Source organism: Chrysemys picta, chromosome 8 (assembly GCF_011386835.1).
Source record: "Chrysemys picta bellii isolate R12L10 chromosome 8, ASM1138683v2, whole genome shotgun sequence".
Lineage (NCBI taxonomy): Eukaryota > Metazoa > Chordata > Testudines > Emydidae > Chrysemys > Chrysemys picta.
Genome location: NC_088798.1, coordinates 88454738 through 88475338, shown reverse-complemented (window position 1 = coordinate 88475338; position 20601 = coordinate 88454738). Strand labels below are relative to the sequence as shown.

The 20601-nt window shown below is 43.7% G+C and overlaps 1 protein-coding gene across 13 annotated transcripts in view; it reads left to right on the top strand.

Moving 5' to 3' along the window:
- HTR4 (5-hydroxytryptamine receptor 4) overlaps positions 1-20601 on the top strand; it is a 237125-nt gene that overhangs the window by 118464 nt on the left and 98060 nt on the right. For all 13 annotated transcript variants that reach the window (XR_010590077.1, XR_010590072.1, XR_010590075.1 and 10 more), the window contains one exon: positions 20346-20499. Coding sequence is in view for 8 of the 13 variants with exons in the window: in XM_065555895.1 (XP_065411967.1) it covers positions 20346-20499 (154 nt within the window). In the remaining 5 variants the exon portion in view is untranslated. The remainder of the gene's footprint in view (positions 1-20345; positions 20500-20601) is intronic.

Below are 20601 nucleotides of genomic sequence, written 5' to 3'. Positions count from 1 at the left end.
TATCACAAAGTACTGGGGTTTGGAGCAGCACAAACAGAAATGGGAGCTCAGTAGTACCACCTTGTGGGGCACCGATTTGAAGCTCATCATTAAAGATGGGGGGGGGAGCCCCAGGGCCACCCAGAGAATTCAGGGGGCCTGGGGCAAAGCAGGGGAGCCGCGGCGCTTGTACTCACCCGGCGGCAGTCTGGGTCTTCGGCGGCATTTCAGCGGCGGGGGGCCCTTCAGTCACTCTGCATCTTCGGCAGCACTGAAGGGCCCCCCACTGCCGAAATGCCGCTGAAGACCCGGACCACTGCTGGGCCAGGGCTCGCGGGGTCCCTGCAGAGCTGCCAAAGACCCAGACCGCCGCCAGGCCAGGGCTCGCAGGGCCCCTGCGGGGCCTGGGGCAAATTGCCCCACTTGCTCCCCCCCACCCACCCAGGCGGCCCTGGGAAGCCCAGACTTTTTCCAATCACAAGGCTGAAGCGCAAGCATGAAACCATGTGAAAGTGATGGGTACCGCTGATTTGGCAGTGGATACTGCAGTGCAGTTATTGCATATTGCAGAGTGTCTCTGTGTGTTTCTTTACAATGCTATTGTTATGTGTATTATGGTGATATCTAGAGGCCCTAGGATCAGGCCTCCATTGCGGCAGTTATGTAAAAACAAGTATAAAAGGCAAGCCCCGCTGGATCTCTGGTGAATTCAGTCTGAGGGGGCCTATGAAGCAGGAACACTACTTCATTTTTGTACCGTGCCTAGCTCATTCAAATACATATGCTTTGGGAATGTCCATTTGTGTATGCATTCTGGAATGAAGTACTTCAAATAACTATCTGAAGCTTTAGGGTGAGAGAGACAGAAATACTCAGCATGGGCCTAACTTGGTTCTGGTAAAACTCTCATTGACTTCAGTGGAAACAGAGCTAGGCCAGTGCTTGCTTCTTTTGAAAACACCACCCTTAAACATTATGGAATGTGCATCCTGACCCCGAGTGAACTACCAGACTGAGGGCCTCTCTTGCAAGGTAAAGATATCCATCAGCTTCCCATTGGCTTCGGTGAGATTTGAGGGTGCTCAACAGTCCACATGGTAAGGTCCTCAGAAAGAGGACCATTCCATTTAAATGATCAGCCAAATGAACAGAAGGAAATAGCCTTGTACTTCCACGAGACAGTTAGTATCCTGGTTTTGCAAATTTCATATAGTGTGGTTTTCAACCTATCACTTATATAGAATATTCTTCTTATTCTTTTAGAATTTAAAATAAATTTGAATAGAAAAAGGATATATATATATATATATATATATATATTTTCCCTGGTTAAAGAGTCAAAGTCACCTAGACCAGGTGCAGAACTGATGGAGAGAAATGAACCATTTTGGAAACCTTGGGATTTGCAAATTCCATGAGTTGGATGCCACCCTAAGTGGATGGGCCACAGTAAAATCATTAGAAAATCTTATAACTGTCTGCTTATGAACTCACTGGCAGTTATAAACAGCAGAGCCCCAGGAGAAATCCCATAATATGTAGTCAGAGAGAAATATTAGACTAAACAGCGGTGTAATTGTTTGAGAAGAACCAGAAGGCACTCAGAAACTAAATGAATTATGAGTGTGCTGAAATTCTATCCACGTTTGAGAGTTAGGACATAGAGATGCAATGATTGAAACAGAAGGTCACAGCTCTTCTCCTTTCTTTTTGGTGTTGTCAGGCTGGTCACTGCCAGATGTTAGGCTGCTGTTTCTGGGCACGCACTCTCTCTTTCTCTTGCTCTCCGTACACGTGCTGCTCTGTGTACAGTGTGTGAAGTGCTCACCTCCCTCTGATTCAGAGCAAAGGAGAAATAAGCTCTCTAGGCTGGCTGCTGAATACAGTCTGACACTGGTAATTATCACAGCATTTATCTGCCGCTCGATGCCTTCATGCAGAGAGACTGACATTTCTATGGCACAAGTCCTGTGTCTGCTGAGAATTCCAGGTAATTCTCTGGCATTGTAATTTTCTTGGTTCTCTTTTCAAAATGACTTTAAATACCTGCTACAGAAGTGACCACTACAGGCTATACCATGACCAGAGCACTAGCAAAAACAGCCCTGGGCAACGCTGTTCCTCTCCAAAGGTACTTGGATTTGCCATAGGATAATGAGATTTTCTCTATTATGACATATGTCCCTCTCCCTCCCCTTAGATTTCATTATGGAATTTCACCTGGAAAGTTACCTGGTCTGACTCCATGGGTAAAATCCTGACCTCATTGAAATCAGTGAGTTTTGCCATTGACATCAAAGGGGCCAAGGTTTCATTCAATATTTTTTACACGACATGTTATGTGTCCCAGTGCGAATGGCTCCAATAAACCCTGTGCTCACCTACAGTGACAGTCTCATCTGAGAGATACTAGAGGACATTCTGGCTTGTGAGGAATGGAGAATTCATAATCAAATTAGCTGTCTTTAGCTGTTTCCATTCAATGAAATTCTACAGAGATGAGACTGTTATTTATTCTGTAACAGTCCCAGTCCCAAGAATAACAGCTGTCAAGCTGACGAAGGACAAAGTCACTTATTTTAGTGAGCAGATTCTCTGTGAGAGGATGTGTCAGTATAATCTTTCCACCTATAAGAACAGCCAAAGGAAATCACATGGCAGTGGATACTGGAGTCCTTTCCATAGTTAGGTTCCCAACACTACTGAGATGCATCAGACTTCTCTGGCCAAGTACTTAAGTTTAGTGAAATGCAGATGAACTATTCTAAACTGCCAAAAATAAAAACAAGAACAGGAGTACTTGTGGCACCTTAGAGACTAACAAATTTATTAGAGCATAAGCTTTCGTGGACTACAGCCCACTTCTTCGGATGCATATAGAATGGAACATATATTGAGGAGATATATATACACACATACAGAGAGCATAAACAGGTGGGAGTTGTCTTACCAACTCTGAGAGGCCAATTAATTAAGAGAAAAAAACTTTTGAAGTGATAATCAAGCTAGCCCAGTACAGACAGTTTGATAAGAAGTGTGAGAATACTTACAAGGGGAGATAGATTCAATGTTTGTAATGGCTCAGCCATTCCCAGTCCTTATTCAAACTGGAGTTGATTGTGTCTAGTTTGCATATCAATTCTAGCTCAGCAGTCTCTCGTTGGAGTCTGTTTTTGAAGTTTTTCTGTTGTAATATAGCCACCCGCAGGTCTGTCACTGAATGACCAGACAGGTTAAAGTGTTCTCCCACCGGTTTTTGAGTATTTTGATTCCTGATGTCAGATTTGTGTCCATTAATTCTTTTGCGTAGAGACTGTCCGGTTTGGCCAATGTACATGGCAGAGGGGCATTGCTGGCACATGATGGCATATATCACATATTTCCAACATACCTCTGAACAGCATACTAACCCACAGAATCCTCCCTACCAGCACTACAAAAAAAAGGATTCTGCGTGGACTCCTCCGGACTGTCGAAACAACAGACTGGATTTCTACATAGATTGCTTCCGTCGACGTGCAAAGGCTGAAATTGTGGAAAAGCAACATCACTTGCCACATAACCTCAGCCATGCAGAACACAACGCCATCTACAGCCTCAGAAACAACCCTGACATCATAATCAAAAATGCTGACAAAGGAGGTGCTGTCGTCATCATGAATAAATTGGAATATGACCAGGAGGCTGCTAGACAGCTCTCTAACACCACATTCTACAGGCCATTATCCTCTGATCCCACTGAGGATTACCTAAAGAAACTACACCATCTGCTAAAAAAACTCCCTGACAAAGCACAGGAACAAATCTGTACAGACACATGCCTAGAACCCCGACCAGGGGTATTCTATTTGCTACCCAAGATCCATAAACCTGGATATCCTGGACGCCCCATCATCTCAGGCATTGGCACCCTAACATCAGGCTTGTCTGGTTATGTAGACTCTCTCCTAATACCCTACGCTACCAGCACTCCCAGCTATCTTCGAGACACCACTGACTTCCTGAGGAAACTACAATCCATCGGTGATCTTCCAGAAAACACCATCCTGGCCACTATGGACGTAGAAGCCCTCTACACCAATATTCCACACAAAGATGGACTACAAGCTATCAGGAACAGTATCCCTGATAATGTCACAGCTAACCTGGTGGCTGAACTTTGTGATTTTGTCCTCACCCACAACTATTTCACATTTGGGGACAATATATACCTTCAAGTCAGCGGCACTGCTATGGGTACCCGCATGGCCCCACAATATGCCAACATTTTTATGGCTGACTTAGAACAACGCTTCCTTAGCTCTCGTCCCCTAACGCCCCTACTCTACTTGCGCTACATTGATGACATCTTCATCATCTGGACCCATGGAAAAGAAGCCCTTGAGGAATTTCACCATGATTTCAATAATTTCCATCCCACCATCAATGTCAGCCTAGATCAATCCACACAAGCAGTCCATTTCCTGGACACTACTGTGCTAATAAGCGATGGTCACATAAATACCACCCTATACCGGAAACCTACTGACCGCTACACTTACCTACATGCCTCCAGCTTCCATCCAGGACACCACACGATCCATTGTCTACAGCCAAGCTCTAAGATATAACCACATTTGCTCCAATCCCTCGGATAGAGACAAGCACCTACAAGATCTCTATCAAGCATTCTTAAAACTACAATACCCACCTGCTGAAGTGAAAAAACAGATTGACAGAGCCAGACGAGTACCCAGAAGTCACCTCCTACAAGACAGGCCCAACAAAGAAAATAACAGAACACCACTAGCTGTCACCTTCAGCCCCCAACTAAAACCTCTCCAGCGCATCATCAGAGATCTACAACCTATCCTGAAAGATGATCCTTTACTCTCACAGATCTTGGGAGACAGACCTGTCCTCGCTTACAAACAACCCCCCAACCTAAAGCAAATACTCACCAGCAACCACACATCACTGAACAAAACCACTAACCCAGGAACCTATCCTTGTAACAAACCCCGATGCCAACTCTGTCCACATATCTATTCAAGTGACATCATCATAGGACCTAATCACATCAGCCATACCATCAGGGGCTCGTTCACCTGCACATCTACCAATGTGATATATGCCATCATGTGCCAGCAATGCCCCTCTGCCATGTACATTGGCCAAACCGGACAGTCTCTACGCAAAAGAATTAATGGACACAAATCTGACATCAGGAATCAAAATACTCAAAAACCAGTGGGAGAACACTTTAACCTGTCTGGTCATTCAGTGACAGACCTGCGGGTGGCTATATTACAACAGAAAAACTTCAAAAACAGACTCCAACGAGAGACTGCTGAGCTAGAATTGATATGCAAACTAGACACAATCAACTCCGGTTTGAATAAGGACTGGGAATGGCTGAGCCATTACAAACATTGAATCTATCTCCCCTTGTAAGTATTCTCACACTTCTTATCAAACTGTCTGTACTGGGCTAGCTTGATTATCACTTCAAAAGTTTTTTTTCTCTTAATTAATTGGCCTCTCAGAGTTGGTAAGACAACTCCCACCTGTTTATGCTCTCTGTATGTGTGTATATATATCTCCTCAATATATGTTCCATTCTATATGCATCCGAAGAAGTGGGCTGTAGTCCACGAAAGCTTATGCTCTAATAAATTTGTTAGTCTCTAAGGTGCCACAAGTACTCCTGTTCTTCTTTTTGCGGATACAGACTAACATGGCTGCTACTCTGAAACAAATAAAAACAGTATGGAAGTGAGTCAGGGAAAGCAATTTGCCAGCCCTCTCTCCTCAGAGTAACCCTAAGTCTCTTTTTTCCAGTCTTCTCCCTCTCTTTAGAGAGGAGTGATGGAAGCTGAATTTTTTTTATTAAACTTATTACAGCAATTTTAAAAATGTAGCATCTTTCTGCTGCACCCTCTAGGTGCTGGAGTAATTTTAAAGCAGATTGGACAAAGCGCCTCAGTGTGTGCTGCAGGGAACACTCCTGCATGGCAGGTGGATAAACCAAAATGACCATATGAAAGTCTTTTTCATCTCTAATTTCTGTGTTCCTTTGTGTCATGAGACTTTCCTTCTTCATTAACTACCATCATCTACACTGACTCACCAATGTGATCTGGTAGCTTTCCAGAAATCTGGAAATTCCCATATCACCAACCCATCTGTGCTACAATAGGCAATGGCGATCCAGTGCACAAAATGCTGCTTGCAGATTAAAAAGCCTGAAACCATTCATGCACCCAGGGCAAAATGATTAAAGACCAAAAGCACCTTAACTTCCTCAGGGGCATGTCCATTCAAGATTTGGATATGAACATCAACCTCTTATTTGGCTTATCTTGTACACAGCTCATTGATTAAAATGAATCCTCAGACTTCCCTCTCCACGTCCCATATTAGGAGTTTGGACAGAAGAGCAAAGGGAAAGCAAAGACTGCCTTAGGACCCCATCTACAGGAGGAAGAACAGGAATACTTGTGTACTCCTGTTCTTTTTGCGGATACAGACTAACACGGCTGTTACTCTGAAACCATCTACAGGAGGAACATGTAACTGTGTTTAGGGTGTAACCAGGGTCGGTGCCTAGATTGCTAGCATTTGGGGGGGCGGCATTTCGGGTCCTTCAGCGGCGACTGCGGCAGCCGGACCTTCGGCCGCCCCGGTCGTCGTCGGCTTTTAGGCGGAGGGAGCTGGGGCAGGGGGGCGCGGGGAGGGCTGCCTGCAGCAAGTAAGGGGGTGGGGGCGGCACACAGGGGAACTCCCTGCCCCAGCTCACTTCTGCTCCGCCTCCTCCCCTGAGCACGCCACCCTGCTCTGCTTCTCTCTCTCTCCCAGGCTTGCGGCGCCAAACAGCTGATTGGTGCAACAAGCCTGGGAGACGGGAGAAGTGGAGAGGCGACGGCGTGCTCGGGGAGGAGGCAGAGCAGAGGTGAGCTGGGGTGGGGAGCTGCCGCACGGCTCCCCGGGCCAGGGGGAGCTGCCGCGGGGGGGTGCCTTAGGGCGGGGGGGGGGGGGCAGAGAGCTACCACAGGGCTCGGGGGGTGGGAGGGCACAAGGTGGAAGTTTCTCCTAGGGTGCGAAACATCCTTGCACCCGCCCTGGGTGTAACATGGATACAAGTGCAGTAGTAATGGTGTTACCAGCATAGTGCCAACTCTCCTCGCTCAGGAGATATTGTAAAAGCACTGCAGCAGGGCTGCAAAGAGTGTTTTAAACCCCCTAGTGAAATCCTGGCAGCAATGAAGTCAATGGCAAAATTCCCATTGACTTCCACGGAGCCAGGATATCACTCCTGATGTTCATGAGCATTCTAAGTGGTCCTTAGATATTTTATGACTTTTGGTAGAGATGAATTAACCTTCATTTTCAAGAAGTTGGCTCCTGCTCCAAACCTCCCTTACAAGAAAAACAATGTAAATTTGAAGTAGGAATTGGTGAAAACACTGAGATTCATGGATCCATTTGACAACTTGGGGGCTGCAAACTGTATTTCTCTACTCTTAAATTTGCCACTACCTTGTTGGGACTACCCCAAGGGAAGTGTTCCTCCCTTGAAATAAAATTGCCAGTTGTGAATGTTTTGATCTGGTAGCCCCTTGAGTAGGGCAAGATGGAAATTTCAGTGTCGCTTCAGATAAAAAGCCCATTTCTCACACACATTTTTAATAGGAACCACTAAAAGAATTCCACCAGTTCCTTTAAATTCTTTGATATTTTGATTTCAGATTCTTTTTAATCATTGCAGAATAACCACAAAATATTATTGTGGGACTGCTACAGACTAAAAGAAATATGTACACGGTACCATGCATTCTAATAGTAATTAGTGACTGGACAGACCCACCATTGTGTAATCCAAATGCACTGTGCGTGCAACACTTGTTATTATAGAAGGGATCTAGGAGGCTCAGAAAAGCTTCTGATTTCTAATCACAATTCTAAAGCTTTCACCCAGAACTTGGCCTTCAGGCTTGCAAGGCTTATTTCCCCTCCCTTGTACTAACATTAATTGAGACTTGAAAAGGTTTCTAAGTAGTTTGATCTTTGCAGGGTTCTGCAGGCATTTCAGCCAGCTCTTCAGTCTCACTCAAAATGTTCACTTGGATGCTGTTGGAGAAACTTAGACGGAACCATTTTACGTCGTAATGTGCAATTCTGTCAAAATTGAAAAGCTTCATGAAATCAGGTCAATTTATCTGGAATTTGGTTCTGAACAAAAACCCAGAAAAAAAGTTCCGACAATATCAGAATGTCCCACTTTTTCAGAGTGACACATTTTGATTTTTCATTTTGAAATGACTTTTCATTTTGTATTGTATTATACAGAATAAACCCTGACGAACCTCTGATACCTTGTGAAATATTATAAATATAAGTATCATAAAACAAAATAAAAGTCAGCATCAAATGTTTCAGTTTTGTCAAAATGAAACATTCTGAATGCCCAAACCAAGTTTTTTTTCAGAATTTTCCTTCCCAGAGAATTTTGAAATTTTTGGTTCTCTCTCCAATTTGGAATGAAGCCAGATTTTGAAACCTCTAAATCCTTAGCGAAACAAAACTGCTATCTTCCACGCAGCTCGAGTTAGAGCAATGTTCCTTTGCTTAATCTCTTACCAGTGAGTTCTCAGAGTTGAGGTTTAAAATTTCTTGGCAAAGATGTGGATGTTTAATTTATCATTTTTTTCCAAGAGAATATTGAATCATGAAATTGTGTTTAGAGCTGCAAGTAGATGAGGTGATCATGACCGACAGCACTGAAAAGATAACAGCAGCTACGTTAAGTGCCAAGGTTTCTGTCCAGGGGAGTATGACTCAGCCTAGCATCTAGGCATGGTTTATCACTGGCATTTCAACAGCCCTGACAGCTAGGTTCTGCATGAACACAGACTATGTCCTGACACATCTCATTGGGCCTCTTTTCTTATAAGATTCTCTTGACAGGAGCACTTTTCTCTTGTTATTTTTTCTAGCTATTGCTATTCCATTCATTCAGACTTCACTGGAGTCTATTTTTCTAGCCAGTATTTTTCTGTGATTCATAAGTCCCCTGCCTTCTGTTTATTTTATGGGCATACTCATATTTTTAGGAAATAGCATTGTTAATCTAATTCTCAGAATCCACTTTGGAAAGTCATTCTGTTGATCATTTCAGGAAAGGGCGGAAGGTGCCGCTTTACAAGACTTTTATTTGATAACATCTTGTATCTCTTTTCATTACTGTCTCTGAAAAATACTCAAATGAATTTGGCATTGCCTTCAGGTGGGGAAGCAACAGAAACAGATGACCTGACCTTGGCAACAAAGTATAAAGAGCAGAGAAATGCAGAGACTAGCAGAATGCTCTCGGAATAAACTATTTTTCACAATGTGTCAGAAGTTCAATGTTAAATTGAATCCAGATTTTCTTGCCACTGGATTATGCTGTTTGATCATCTCTTTTGTGCTGGGGAGAGAATTAGACCTAAATATTTATTTATCTATAGTATTTTTTTATGTATGCCTAACCACCTGCTCTTGATGTCTGTACAATAAAAACAATGACATCACTTACAAAGAGACGAAGGAGAAATAATAAAATCTTTCAAACACAATTAACTTACTAGGACTAGCAATTAGCTCCTTCGATATATGCCTTTGCAAGCCATCTCCTTCTTGAAAACTGATGGGCCCTACATAGCAGCAGACTTGGGCTCTGTTAGACCAAAGAAGCAGCAAGTTCCAGAGTCAAGGGCCCTTTAATGAGGATGCTTTGCCAGAAGCTGCCTCCTGTTTAAACCCAGCGATTGTACCTCTCACAGAAAGGGGCATAACGCAGGAAGACCGAATCCAAGCCATTTAAGGCTTTATAAGTTGAAAACAACCTCTTCAGTTGCATTGGGGAGTGAATTGAATGTCAGTGTAGATTTGGAGGACAGGTGTACAGCTCTCCCCAGCGGAAGCACCACTAAGAAACTGGGCCACTGCTCTGCACTAGCTGAATTTCCTAATGGTCGTCAGGAGCAGGCCTTTACACAGAATGCTCTGGAGAGGATAAAAACAGCAAGGTCCCACCTCATCTAACAGGAATAGTCACAGAACTTCTCACTAGGCACAGATGGGGAAAAACCCACTGATACTGCTTGGATAGCCTGAAGCAGGTGGGGATCCAACAAGAACCTCAGGTTGTGAACCTACATAGCGAACAGCAGGCATACTCTCCCTATCAGTGGAGCCAAAATAACCTCTGTCACTGCACCTAGCCTGCAAGCACTGCCTCAATATTGTTTGGCCGGTATCACGGTCAGCTAAATCCGCATCCAAGTCTAAATTTCTGTTAGGCACCGGATATGTCGTCTGGCTGCCCCAACTAAACATTTGCAGGTTCGCTATACAGCATGCTGCATAACAGATGCGCGTGTATATTAAGAGCTAATGTTAATGGAATCGAAACATGTCATGTAATAGCGGCCTCCTACTGCTAAATAAATGCTAAGGCAAAACAGATGCGTCTGGGGAGTGTTGGAGCAGTAGAATGACAGTTGCTCCTTGTGCCATGTACAAACATTAATTAACATTAGTGTAATGTTCAAACATTAAATTAACACAGCCCTTTCAGGAGATGACATTCTGGAGTCTTAAAGTGCAATGTGCCCTACGAGAAGTCAGTATTATTCAATGGAATGTCTCCTGAAGAATTTTCCCCCTTCATGACAGGTTGATTTTGAGGGCTTCAGGAATGTAGGTGTGTAAGCATTGATCTTTATTTTATAGATGAGAAAACAGAGGCATAAAGAGGTCAAGTTACTTGCCCAAAGAGGGTGCGAGTGGCCAAGTTGTGATTAGAACTCAGGAACTCCTTGCACACCGACCGCTAGTCAGTATATCTCCTTCTCAAAGCAAGTTAGAAAGCAGCTTACTCATAACATTGCAGCTTAATAGATTGTGCTTTGGGGAATCATCTGGTTTCTGACTTGCTGAAAGTGGGTTATTTTTGGAGAGTTATTTTGTTTTAAACACTTATCAGTGAGTAATGATCAGCGATCCGACTGTATGGCACACCTTCCATCTGGTATCATTTAAAACCAGTCTATAAATTCCGGATCCCCTTTCCAGCTACAAATGAACCCAGCCTCTTACAGCATTCACCTGAAGCACAACCTGTGTGAAAAGGGAATGGAAACTTGGGGGGAAAATGGAGGGCAAAATAAAGTAAATTAATACCATTTACAAAGGGCAGAAGACATGATACGTAATGTTAGAAATGTTCCATAATAGCGTTCAGCTCTGTACTTTCTTTGCTCTTTAGGAAAATTAAGGCAATGGCTGCAGAATTCAAGGGCTGAGAGTATAAAGAAAAATAACAGAGCAGATGGTCATGGCGCAGCCTGAGGGAAGAAATGTCCTTTACTAATCTTTACAAAATCCCTAGATATATTATAAATATATTTTGCTGCTATTGCTGCCAATTTCCTCCCCTTTCCCCAAGGGACTACGGTGGAGTCTTCTGTCTCCATTTGGCAACATGCATTTGTTTGTATTAGTAGCTAAATTTACCCAGCTCCAATTAACTGTTCTCTTTAGGATTATTCCCCAGAATAATTATCTTGACACCAGAGGGCCATTATTTTTCTAACAAGGGTTTTCATTTTGTTAGATGAAATCATTTTTGGACATTTTCATTCTCGACCAGGAATTGACAAGTGCTTTATTTGGAATACTGGGGGGCCGTAATGTGTGTTTGCTTGGCAGGGAAAAGGGGAAGAGGAGAGGTTGTTTTACTCAAAGATGGAAGAATCTGGTAACTTGAGGGCGATCTCACACCTCTTTGAAGCCACTTAAATCAATAAAAGTTGATCCAATTTTACATTGGCATAAATAAGTCGAGATGCTGCCTTTTAGATTTCAAATGGTAGCAGAATTCTTGACTCAAAACTTTATCTTCTCCAGATTTTTTTGTTGAGAGGGTGGTGTAAAATTTTGTTCTTTACTGGACTAAAATAAACAAAAAACTGCAAATGCAAAGAACAGGGGTTTCTTAAGTAGCCAGATTATTACACAAGTTGTGACCTGCAAAGAAAGAATTTACATGACACAGGCAAGTGGGAAAGAAGAGTTTTCCAATGGGATTGCTCTTTCTCTGACTGTTCTACAAGATGGCTGCATAAACCAGTGCACTTCATATGGAGAGAGCCTCCCAGGAATTTCCTGGCTGTTGGGGCAGGAGGGCACAATTGGCAGGTGACGATTAGTCTAGGTTTTGCTGTGCCTTGGTGTATTATACTGGCTGAACATGGTGGCTTCTTAGGATAATGTGAAAATAAATTGGTCCTACCCTGCTATACAAAGCAGATCGGAGCAGACAATACTGCCATGGAAGGGTGTTCAAACACCCAAGTAAGCAGCTTGCTTGTATGTGGCATGGTGTATGATAGTATGGAAGAAGAACAAACAACTGACAGACTTTCTATCCTCTCAGCAAGAAACTACTACTTTCCCAGACACTTTATGGGGATTTTTGTTTTAACTGATTCAAATGGAAATGCAATACATTTTCCTCTGTCTAACTGTGTTCTTCTGGGATTCATAAAACATGTGGTACATGCATGGTATATGTACATGACAATACATCAGCAGATTTAAAATACAGAGAACACCCAAGGGACCCAGCCTGCCTAGTAGAGGTGGGTGTATAAGTGCCTGACTCTTGTAACTATGGAGCAACCCTCATCACAGTATACAGATACGCACAGCTCAAACAAAATTGTATTAGAAACCCTGGGGATAAGTTAGAGTGGTCTCCTAGGGCCATGGAGTGTCTGTTACATAATTATTATTTTTTGTATATCAGTAGTGCCCAGGGACCCTAATTAAGATCAGGGCTTCACTGTGCTTGGTGCTTACAAACAAACACCATGATCTACACCTTCCACTTCCATGCCCCACAATGCTCCCAGCCAGCCTGAGTCACGAATATGCAGAACCCCTTCATTTTCCTTTCTCCCTTCTGTGAGCCTAGCAGGCGAAGGCACCTTTGCAGTAACTAAGACTGCCATCCCGTAAAGGTTGGTTTGATTATCAGGCACTGTATTTTCATTTTCCTTTGGTTTTGCAGGGTTTTTTGGGGGGAAAGTGGTTGTGGGGGCAGAGTGACTCCTATATAGCTTAAATCAGTGTTTCCCAAACTTGGGACACCGCTTGTGTAGGGAAAGCCCCTGGCGGGCCGGGCCAGTTTGTTTAGCCGATCGCGGCTCCCACTGGCTGCGGTTCACTGCTCCAGGCCAATGGGAGCTGCTGGAAGCGGCGCGGGCCGAAGGACGTACTGGCCGCCGCTTCCAGCAGCTCCCATTGGCCTGGAGCAGCGAACCGCGGCCAGTGGGAGCCGCGATTGGCCAAACCTGCGGACGCGGCAGGTAAACAAACCGGCCCGGCCCACCAGGGGCTTTCCCTACACAAGCGGCGTCCCAAGTTTGGGAAACACTGGCTTAAATCATAGCAGCAGACACCCGTGACTCAGGATATATCACTTTCCCTGGCACAGTCTTGGGCCAGCATGACAGCTTCGGTGTTCTGCAGCAGAAATTCATGGAGAGAAATGAGGGGCATTTTCCTTTCTGTTTCCTCTTCATCTTCACAATCCCTCTGCTGTCTCCACAGTTTACTGTTAGACGATTCCTGCTTCCAGGGAATGTGATCTATGTCTCCTCCCTGTGGAGCACTGAGAGCTGTTAAGCACAAAGGTATTGTTAATAGGGGACACCTCACACTTCACCAGCATTTATGTCTGCTTCATGGCCTGATTTGTTTGGTAGCCAGCCGGAAAAATGTGAGTCCCACAAGCAGGAACAGGACACATTTACTATTATGACACTTTGATTTTGTGAGCCTCATATTTTATCTTGTGTGCTCAGCTGATCATGGCAGTACCCATTGGTTAGAGACATAGGAACATGGCAGAAATTGCATACAGGATCAGACTAGTGGTTCAGCTAGTCCAGTGTTCCATCTCTGATGGTGGCCCGTACCAGCAGCTTTAGAAGAAGGTGAAAGAAGCCACAGAACAGACAAGTTATCCAATAAATTGCCCTTTGGGAAAGTTTCTTCTTAACCCCAGGTAGGTAGTGATTGGCTTATGCCCCGAAGCATGAGGGTTTATTTAGAGCTCTCAAACTGTTATGGCCATGGTACGGGGTCTGTCAGCATCCCTTCAGAGTTAGGGAGACAGTGTTCTCTAGTGGTTAGGGTGTAGTTCTGAGAGCCAGGAAGTATGGCACAAAATTCATCCCTGATGTAGCCAGATATGAATCCCACTGAAGTTAAGGAGGAAGTCAGGAGGAAGAGCTCTGCGTAGCTCAAAATCTTGTCTCTCTCACCAACAGAAGTTGGTCCCTTAAAAGATATTACCTCCATTGAGTCCTGAAGCTGGGATAGGGAGCTGGATTCTTCTCTGCCTCACACAGCATCTGTAAAATTGTTATCCATGTTCTGGTTGCAGAACCTTTATTACTGATGATGATGATAATGAAAAGGCAAAAGGAACCCAGCTTGACTTTCCAGTCCCAGATGAAGTGTGCAGCAGTGGCATTTAGAAAAAAAATCACATTTTGACATGTATGTGGAGAAATATTACTGTGGGATCACTGAGAGGGAAGAAATATGAGAGCCCATGATGTTATTTTTACAGTCCTAATTTTTATTTTAATGGCCCTTCAATAACATGCACAAGCCAATGTAATGCTGTCAGCTGCAGTGCAGATAAAGGTTCAGAAAGCTAACAACTGGAACCACTTGGATGAATGGTTTCTCCAACATGGTTAATTGGAAACATTTCCTGATGATTTCCTTATCAGTTTACTACTCCTGACTCAACATGTTAATTGCTAGAGGGATTTTTGAGCTCTCTTTTTCTCTCTCCCATTTATTTATTTATTTTTATTTTTTTACCCTCTCTGCAAAATAGACACATTCTGTCTGGACTCAGCAATTGTTTGCTATAAAGCTGCTGCTGCTGAATGCTACAAACATCCAGCACTGAACAGCACCTTCTAGTAGGCATCTCTTCAGGCACGGGAAAAAAAAAGTATCCCAGCCCGTGTCCCTGGTACTTAGTGACACAAGAGTTGTTGTAAATGGTGCCAAAAGCAATACCATCTGTCTCACTGAGAAGTAAATGACTTTACTGGAAATGCCTGTTTGATCTCAAGGGTCAAACTGTTTATTTCCTTAGCACAGAAGCACACAGAGAAGGGGGGAAAACCCAGCCTCAATAAGCTACAGTAAACATGGCACCAGGTTATGTATACTGACTGGTTATCACAGAGACACACAGTGCTCAGTCGGAGTGGGGAACTCGTTGCCACGGAATGTTGTGAAGGCCAAAAGTACAACTGGGTTCAAAAATAATTAAATAATTTCCTGGAGGTGAGGTCCTTCAGTGGCTATTAGCCAAGATGGTCAGGGATGCAACCGCATGCTCTGAGTATTCCTAACCTTCCAACTGCCAGAAGATCGGACTGGACGACAGGAGAGGGATCATTCCAAATTGCCCTGTTTTGTTAATTCCCTCTGAAGCATCTGGCACTGGCCACTGCTGGAAGACAGGATAGTGGGCTAGATGGACCATTGGTCTGACCCAGTATGGCTGTTCTTATGTAAGGAAGTATTTATTTTGTCCCTTTTTTTAAGGCTGACATTGACCCTCTTGTCTGTTTGCAACATCTCTTATTCCCTCACTCCATGAGAATGACCTAAAGCTCACACCAGTCCTTAGCAGTAACTCAAGACTTGCTCCTAGTAAATTAAGGCCCAAGACTACCTCCCATTACGGTAAATGGGATTGATTCCCATTTACACTCAGGCCCCTTTACATTGCTAGAGTGATGTTAAATGTAAATAAGAATCAGGCTGATTAGTATTCTTTCCATTAACTTTAATGGGAATTGGGTCCAACCCTGGAAGAGGGATATATTAGACAAAGTATATCTGCTATTGCAAGTGAAGTCATTATGGAAACCATCTTTTAACATGCATGGCTTATGTTATTTGTGCAATTGAGGATGTAATATATAGAAATGGGATGTTTGCTCTCTAAATCTGGCTTGGTGTGTCCTGTGCAGTCAAGTCAGGGACTCTCTCAGAACAGTGGTTACAGTATTCACTGTGTCATTGCTACTTCTTATTGTCACAGTTTAGGATGATGCTATTGCACTCATAAAGTGGACTGGCACAGGAGCTGACTTTCCAATGTGCCAGGGGGTGCTCGACCCCTAGCTCTGCCCAGGCCTTGCCATTTCCTGCCCGCACTCCACCCCGCCTCTTCCTGCCCCTGCTTCACCGCCACCCCACCTCTTCCTGCCCCATTCCACCCCCTCCCCTGAGCATGAGGGAGGGGGAGGCGCTGATCCACGGGGCCGCCAGCGGGCGGGAGGTGGTGGTGGGGTTGAGGGGAGCTAATGGGGGGCTGCTGGTGGGTGCTCCAGCCCCGGAGCACCCACGGAGTCGGTGCCTATGGTCACAGGTGTCCTTCCCTTGCCTCCATTCAGAGATTAGGCCAATCTCAGACTCAAGCCTGACACAAAGTAATTCTCTTTGCTGGCAGCTAGACATGGTTTGTTCCTATTTTTAATGGCTTTTTTATTCTAAGGTAACTACTTTAATGCAGTTCTCTTATCCCATGGATTCCCAGATACTGTTGCTGTATCACACAACACTGCTTCCGAGCTTTTGCAGGCCAGATCTGCAAAATATCTCTTCCAAACCATAATTGCCCATTCAATATTAAAATACATACAGCATTCCTATAGTTAAGTTATGTGTAAATATTTAACCCATGTCTACCCTACTGGGAATATAGTTGCATAGCTCTGGTGCTGTAGCTATGTTTGTATAAGCCCATAGTGTAGACACAGCCTACAGCAACATTTTTTCCATCACTATAGGCACATCACATCCCCAAGCGTCAGTAGCTAGGTGGACGGAAGCATTCTACACAAGGGGTTAGGTTAGCACAGCTATGGCGCTCAGGTGTGTGGATTTGAAGAGCGCATCAGGTGTTACACTCTTGAGATAGGATCTCTTGCACTGCCACTTGTGATTCAACATTTGTGTGTGTGCCTCACTGACCCACAATCACAAAACAGCACGTTGACAACTCATAATTAGCACCGCACATGTGGACCTACTGTCTCCCTCAGGAGCCAAGTTTAGCTGTTGCACTACAGCTGTCTGTAATCTCATGACAAACTTTATGTCCTGCAGTACCTTTCCATGTGATTTTAAAGGTCATTTTCCATCAGAAGTCGTCTGTTCAATTAGTTGTCAGATCCAAAGCCTATTGAAGTCACTAGGAACCTTTCCTCTGACTTTAATGAGTTTTCGATCAGGTGCTTTGAGGGGTATGCTCTTTCCTGACCTGTTCCTAGTAGGGTGCAAACATGGTCAGAACAATTCACTTAAAATACAGCCAAATATTCAGGGATAGACTTTTGTTTGTTTGTTTTGTGCATTTTTCACTTAGCTCTACCTCAATTCTGTTCATGAGTGTGCCATTGACAGTCTCTGACCCTGAACCACTCATGTCTCTGCTCTGTGCCTCAGTTTCTCCATTTGTAAAAAGGAGATGATACTTAGAATTACCCACCTTTGTAAAATGCTTTGAGACATTTGGGTTAAAGACATGACATAAATTCAAATTGGTATTATGCTACACCCATAATTAACTTCACTGACGATCCAATATTCTGAGTGAAGAAACACATCCTTGGTCTCAGTTAAGGATGATTAATCTATAGAGCTGGGCTGAGGACGGAAGTGAGGCTTTCAAGATTTTGAAATGTGGCTTCATGCCAAATTGGAATAAACACAGAAAATTTCAAAATTCTTTGTGAAGGAAAATTCTTAAATAAATAAATAAAAACAAAAGTGCTTTTGGTTGATCAAAATGTTTTAAAATATAACACAAAATACAAAAATGAAAATGAAAATTAATTTCAAAACAAAAAATCAAAATGTTTCATTCCAAAAACATCAACATGGGATGTTTGGACATTGTCAGAACTTTTTTTCCTGGAGAATTGACCTGATTTCATGAAGTTTATTGATTTTGATGGAGCCGCATGTTCTGTCAGAATATGATTCTGTCAAAGTGTCTCCGACCAGTTCTAGTGAAATATACCAGTCAAACCACCACTATTCCACTCTAGAAATATGCCCTGATACAAGGAGATGCTTTTTGCAAATGGTGGGTAATGTCTTTCCTACTTGCTAAGGGCTTGTTGTAATCCTAGAGACTGTGGTTCCTTGAAATGCACTAGAAGACATCTCAAGTCATTTTCAGATGCAGCTCCTCCTGCCCTCACTCCTTGTTGTCAGTGAGCAGAAACACTCCACAACAGGTTACTCCCACAGTAGCATCCTGTCAGGCAGCACAGCAATCTGAACATTTCCTTTGCCACCTAGGAGTCAACTCTCTCTCCCCCTTCCCCCGTGGACAAGATACTCCGTAATTGTCTTCTGCAGGGATTCTTGCATCTTCCTCTGAAACAGCTTGGACTTGTCACTGTCAGTGACAAGACGCTGAACTAGCTTGGCCACTGCTCTGAGCTGTTATGGCAATTCCTGTATTCCCCTGATGGTCCTCTCTTCCCTTTTCAGGCTAATAAAGAAGTATGTCTAGTTAAATCAGGCTGTGGAGCAGTCTTCTAAGAGCTATCAGATCTGCTGAATCCGTAGGGACTTTAAAAAGCAAATTGAAAATGTTCTCATCTGCAAATGCTTCCAGTTTGTGAAGTGCATGGCTGATGTATTAAAGATTTTAGTGCAGTTTTGTGAGCAGAGCTATCAAACACTTCACATAAAAAGTCACTTTGCAAATGTGCTTGCTTAATCTCGCCTAATATGGTCAAGGAAGAAATTGTGTTGTGTCGCCTGAGTATTCAATTTACTCCTTATCTGTTCTCTTGGTGAAAGGCACAGCTTGGGGACTTTCCTTAGTATTGTGGTTATATTGCCCTCTATCAGCTTTGCAGTCCACATCCCAAAATCAATATACTGACACCACTTGGCTTTGATTCCTCCCACTCCATCAAATACAACCCAGGCTAACTGCAGAGACCTCTATAGCGAAGCAGCCTGGATAGAACACTTGACTAGGGGTCAGGAGTTCTGGTGTCTATTCCTGTCTCGGCCAATGACGTTGGTCAAATCACTGTGTCTCAGTTTCTCCATTTGAAAAGCGGGGATAATAATCCTGGTGCAGCTTTGTAAAATGTTTTGAGATTCATAGAATCACAGAAGTGTAGGACTGGAAGGGACCTCGAGAGGTCACCTAGTCCAGTCCCCTGCTCTCAAGGCAGGACAATGTAATAACTAGACCATTCCTAACAGGTGTTTGTCTTAAAAATCCCCAGTGATGGAGATTCCACAACCTCCCTAGGCAATTTGTTGATTAAAGACCAGCAAGACCATGCATCAAAGATATCATGCAAGAGCTTTTATTAAGAGCAAGTATTGCCCAAGCAAAGCCTGCTGGATCAGGCCCAACATAAACCTGCAGTGTAGTGGCATGGCTGGTGCACTGCTTTGTTTATGGGCACATACTGAGTTCAGAAATGGACTTAGAGTTCAAGGCCTGGATGGTGCCTTGGGGATATATTTAGGCAGATAGTAGGTAAGTTCTCTTGAAGCAGATGGGTAACTCCAAGTGACATGTCGATTGTACAGAGGGCTGGGAGTCAGTCTTCTACTCACTCAGCTAAGTGGCCTTGGGCATGGCAAGGCACCCTTTCCTGCTTCAGTTTCCCCATGTGTACAAGGGAAATAGTGACACTGTTTTGTAAAGTGCTTTGAAATCTATGAAAGAAAAGTGCTATATCCTGTTGTTATTATGAATGCTAAATGCACATGGGGGGTATGAAAGAACTTAAATTTCTCAGAGAACCCCTTCCATCCCCAAAAAACAAGTCCATTGTCCTGAAGTTAAAAAAAAAATCATCTCAATAATGGCTGAACTGGAGGCAGATGAACTAGCTCTTCATCATCATTAAGAGGAGGAAGATGGCTTGGTGTCTAAAGCACAAAACAGGAGTCAGGAGATCAGTGCTAAATTAGAGGGTCTGCCACTATCTTGCTCTCTGACTTTGGATAAGTCACTGCATTGCTCTGTGCCTCAGTTTCCCCACCTGTAAAAGAGTGATACCGACTTCCCTCAAAGGAAAATTTTGAGGCTTCATTCATTCGTGCTTTTAAAGTGCTTTGAGACCCTTGGATGAAAAGCAGCTATAAAAAGGAGAAGAAAAAGATTGGATAAGCTGTATTTTTGTTTTGTCTTTAAAAGCCCTGGAGCAATCTCCATTATTTATGAACAGTGTCTCTCCTTCCCCTTTTAGGTACTATGCTATCTGCTGCCAGCCTCTGGTTTACAGGAATAAGATGACACCACTGCGCATTGCTCTAATGCTTGGAGGGTGCTGGACCATCCCGACATTTATTTCTTTTCTCCCTATAATGCAAGGCTGGAATTCCATTGGTATATTAGACTTGGTGAGTAATAACTATGATTCCGATTGCTTGATGTGAAATGCCTTCAGTGATTGCAGCAAAGGTGCCCTCCTCCCTTCCCCCTTTTAAATATCACTGTCCACA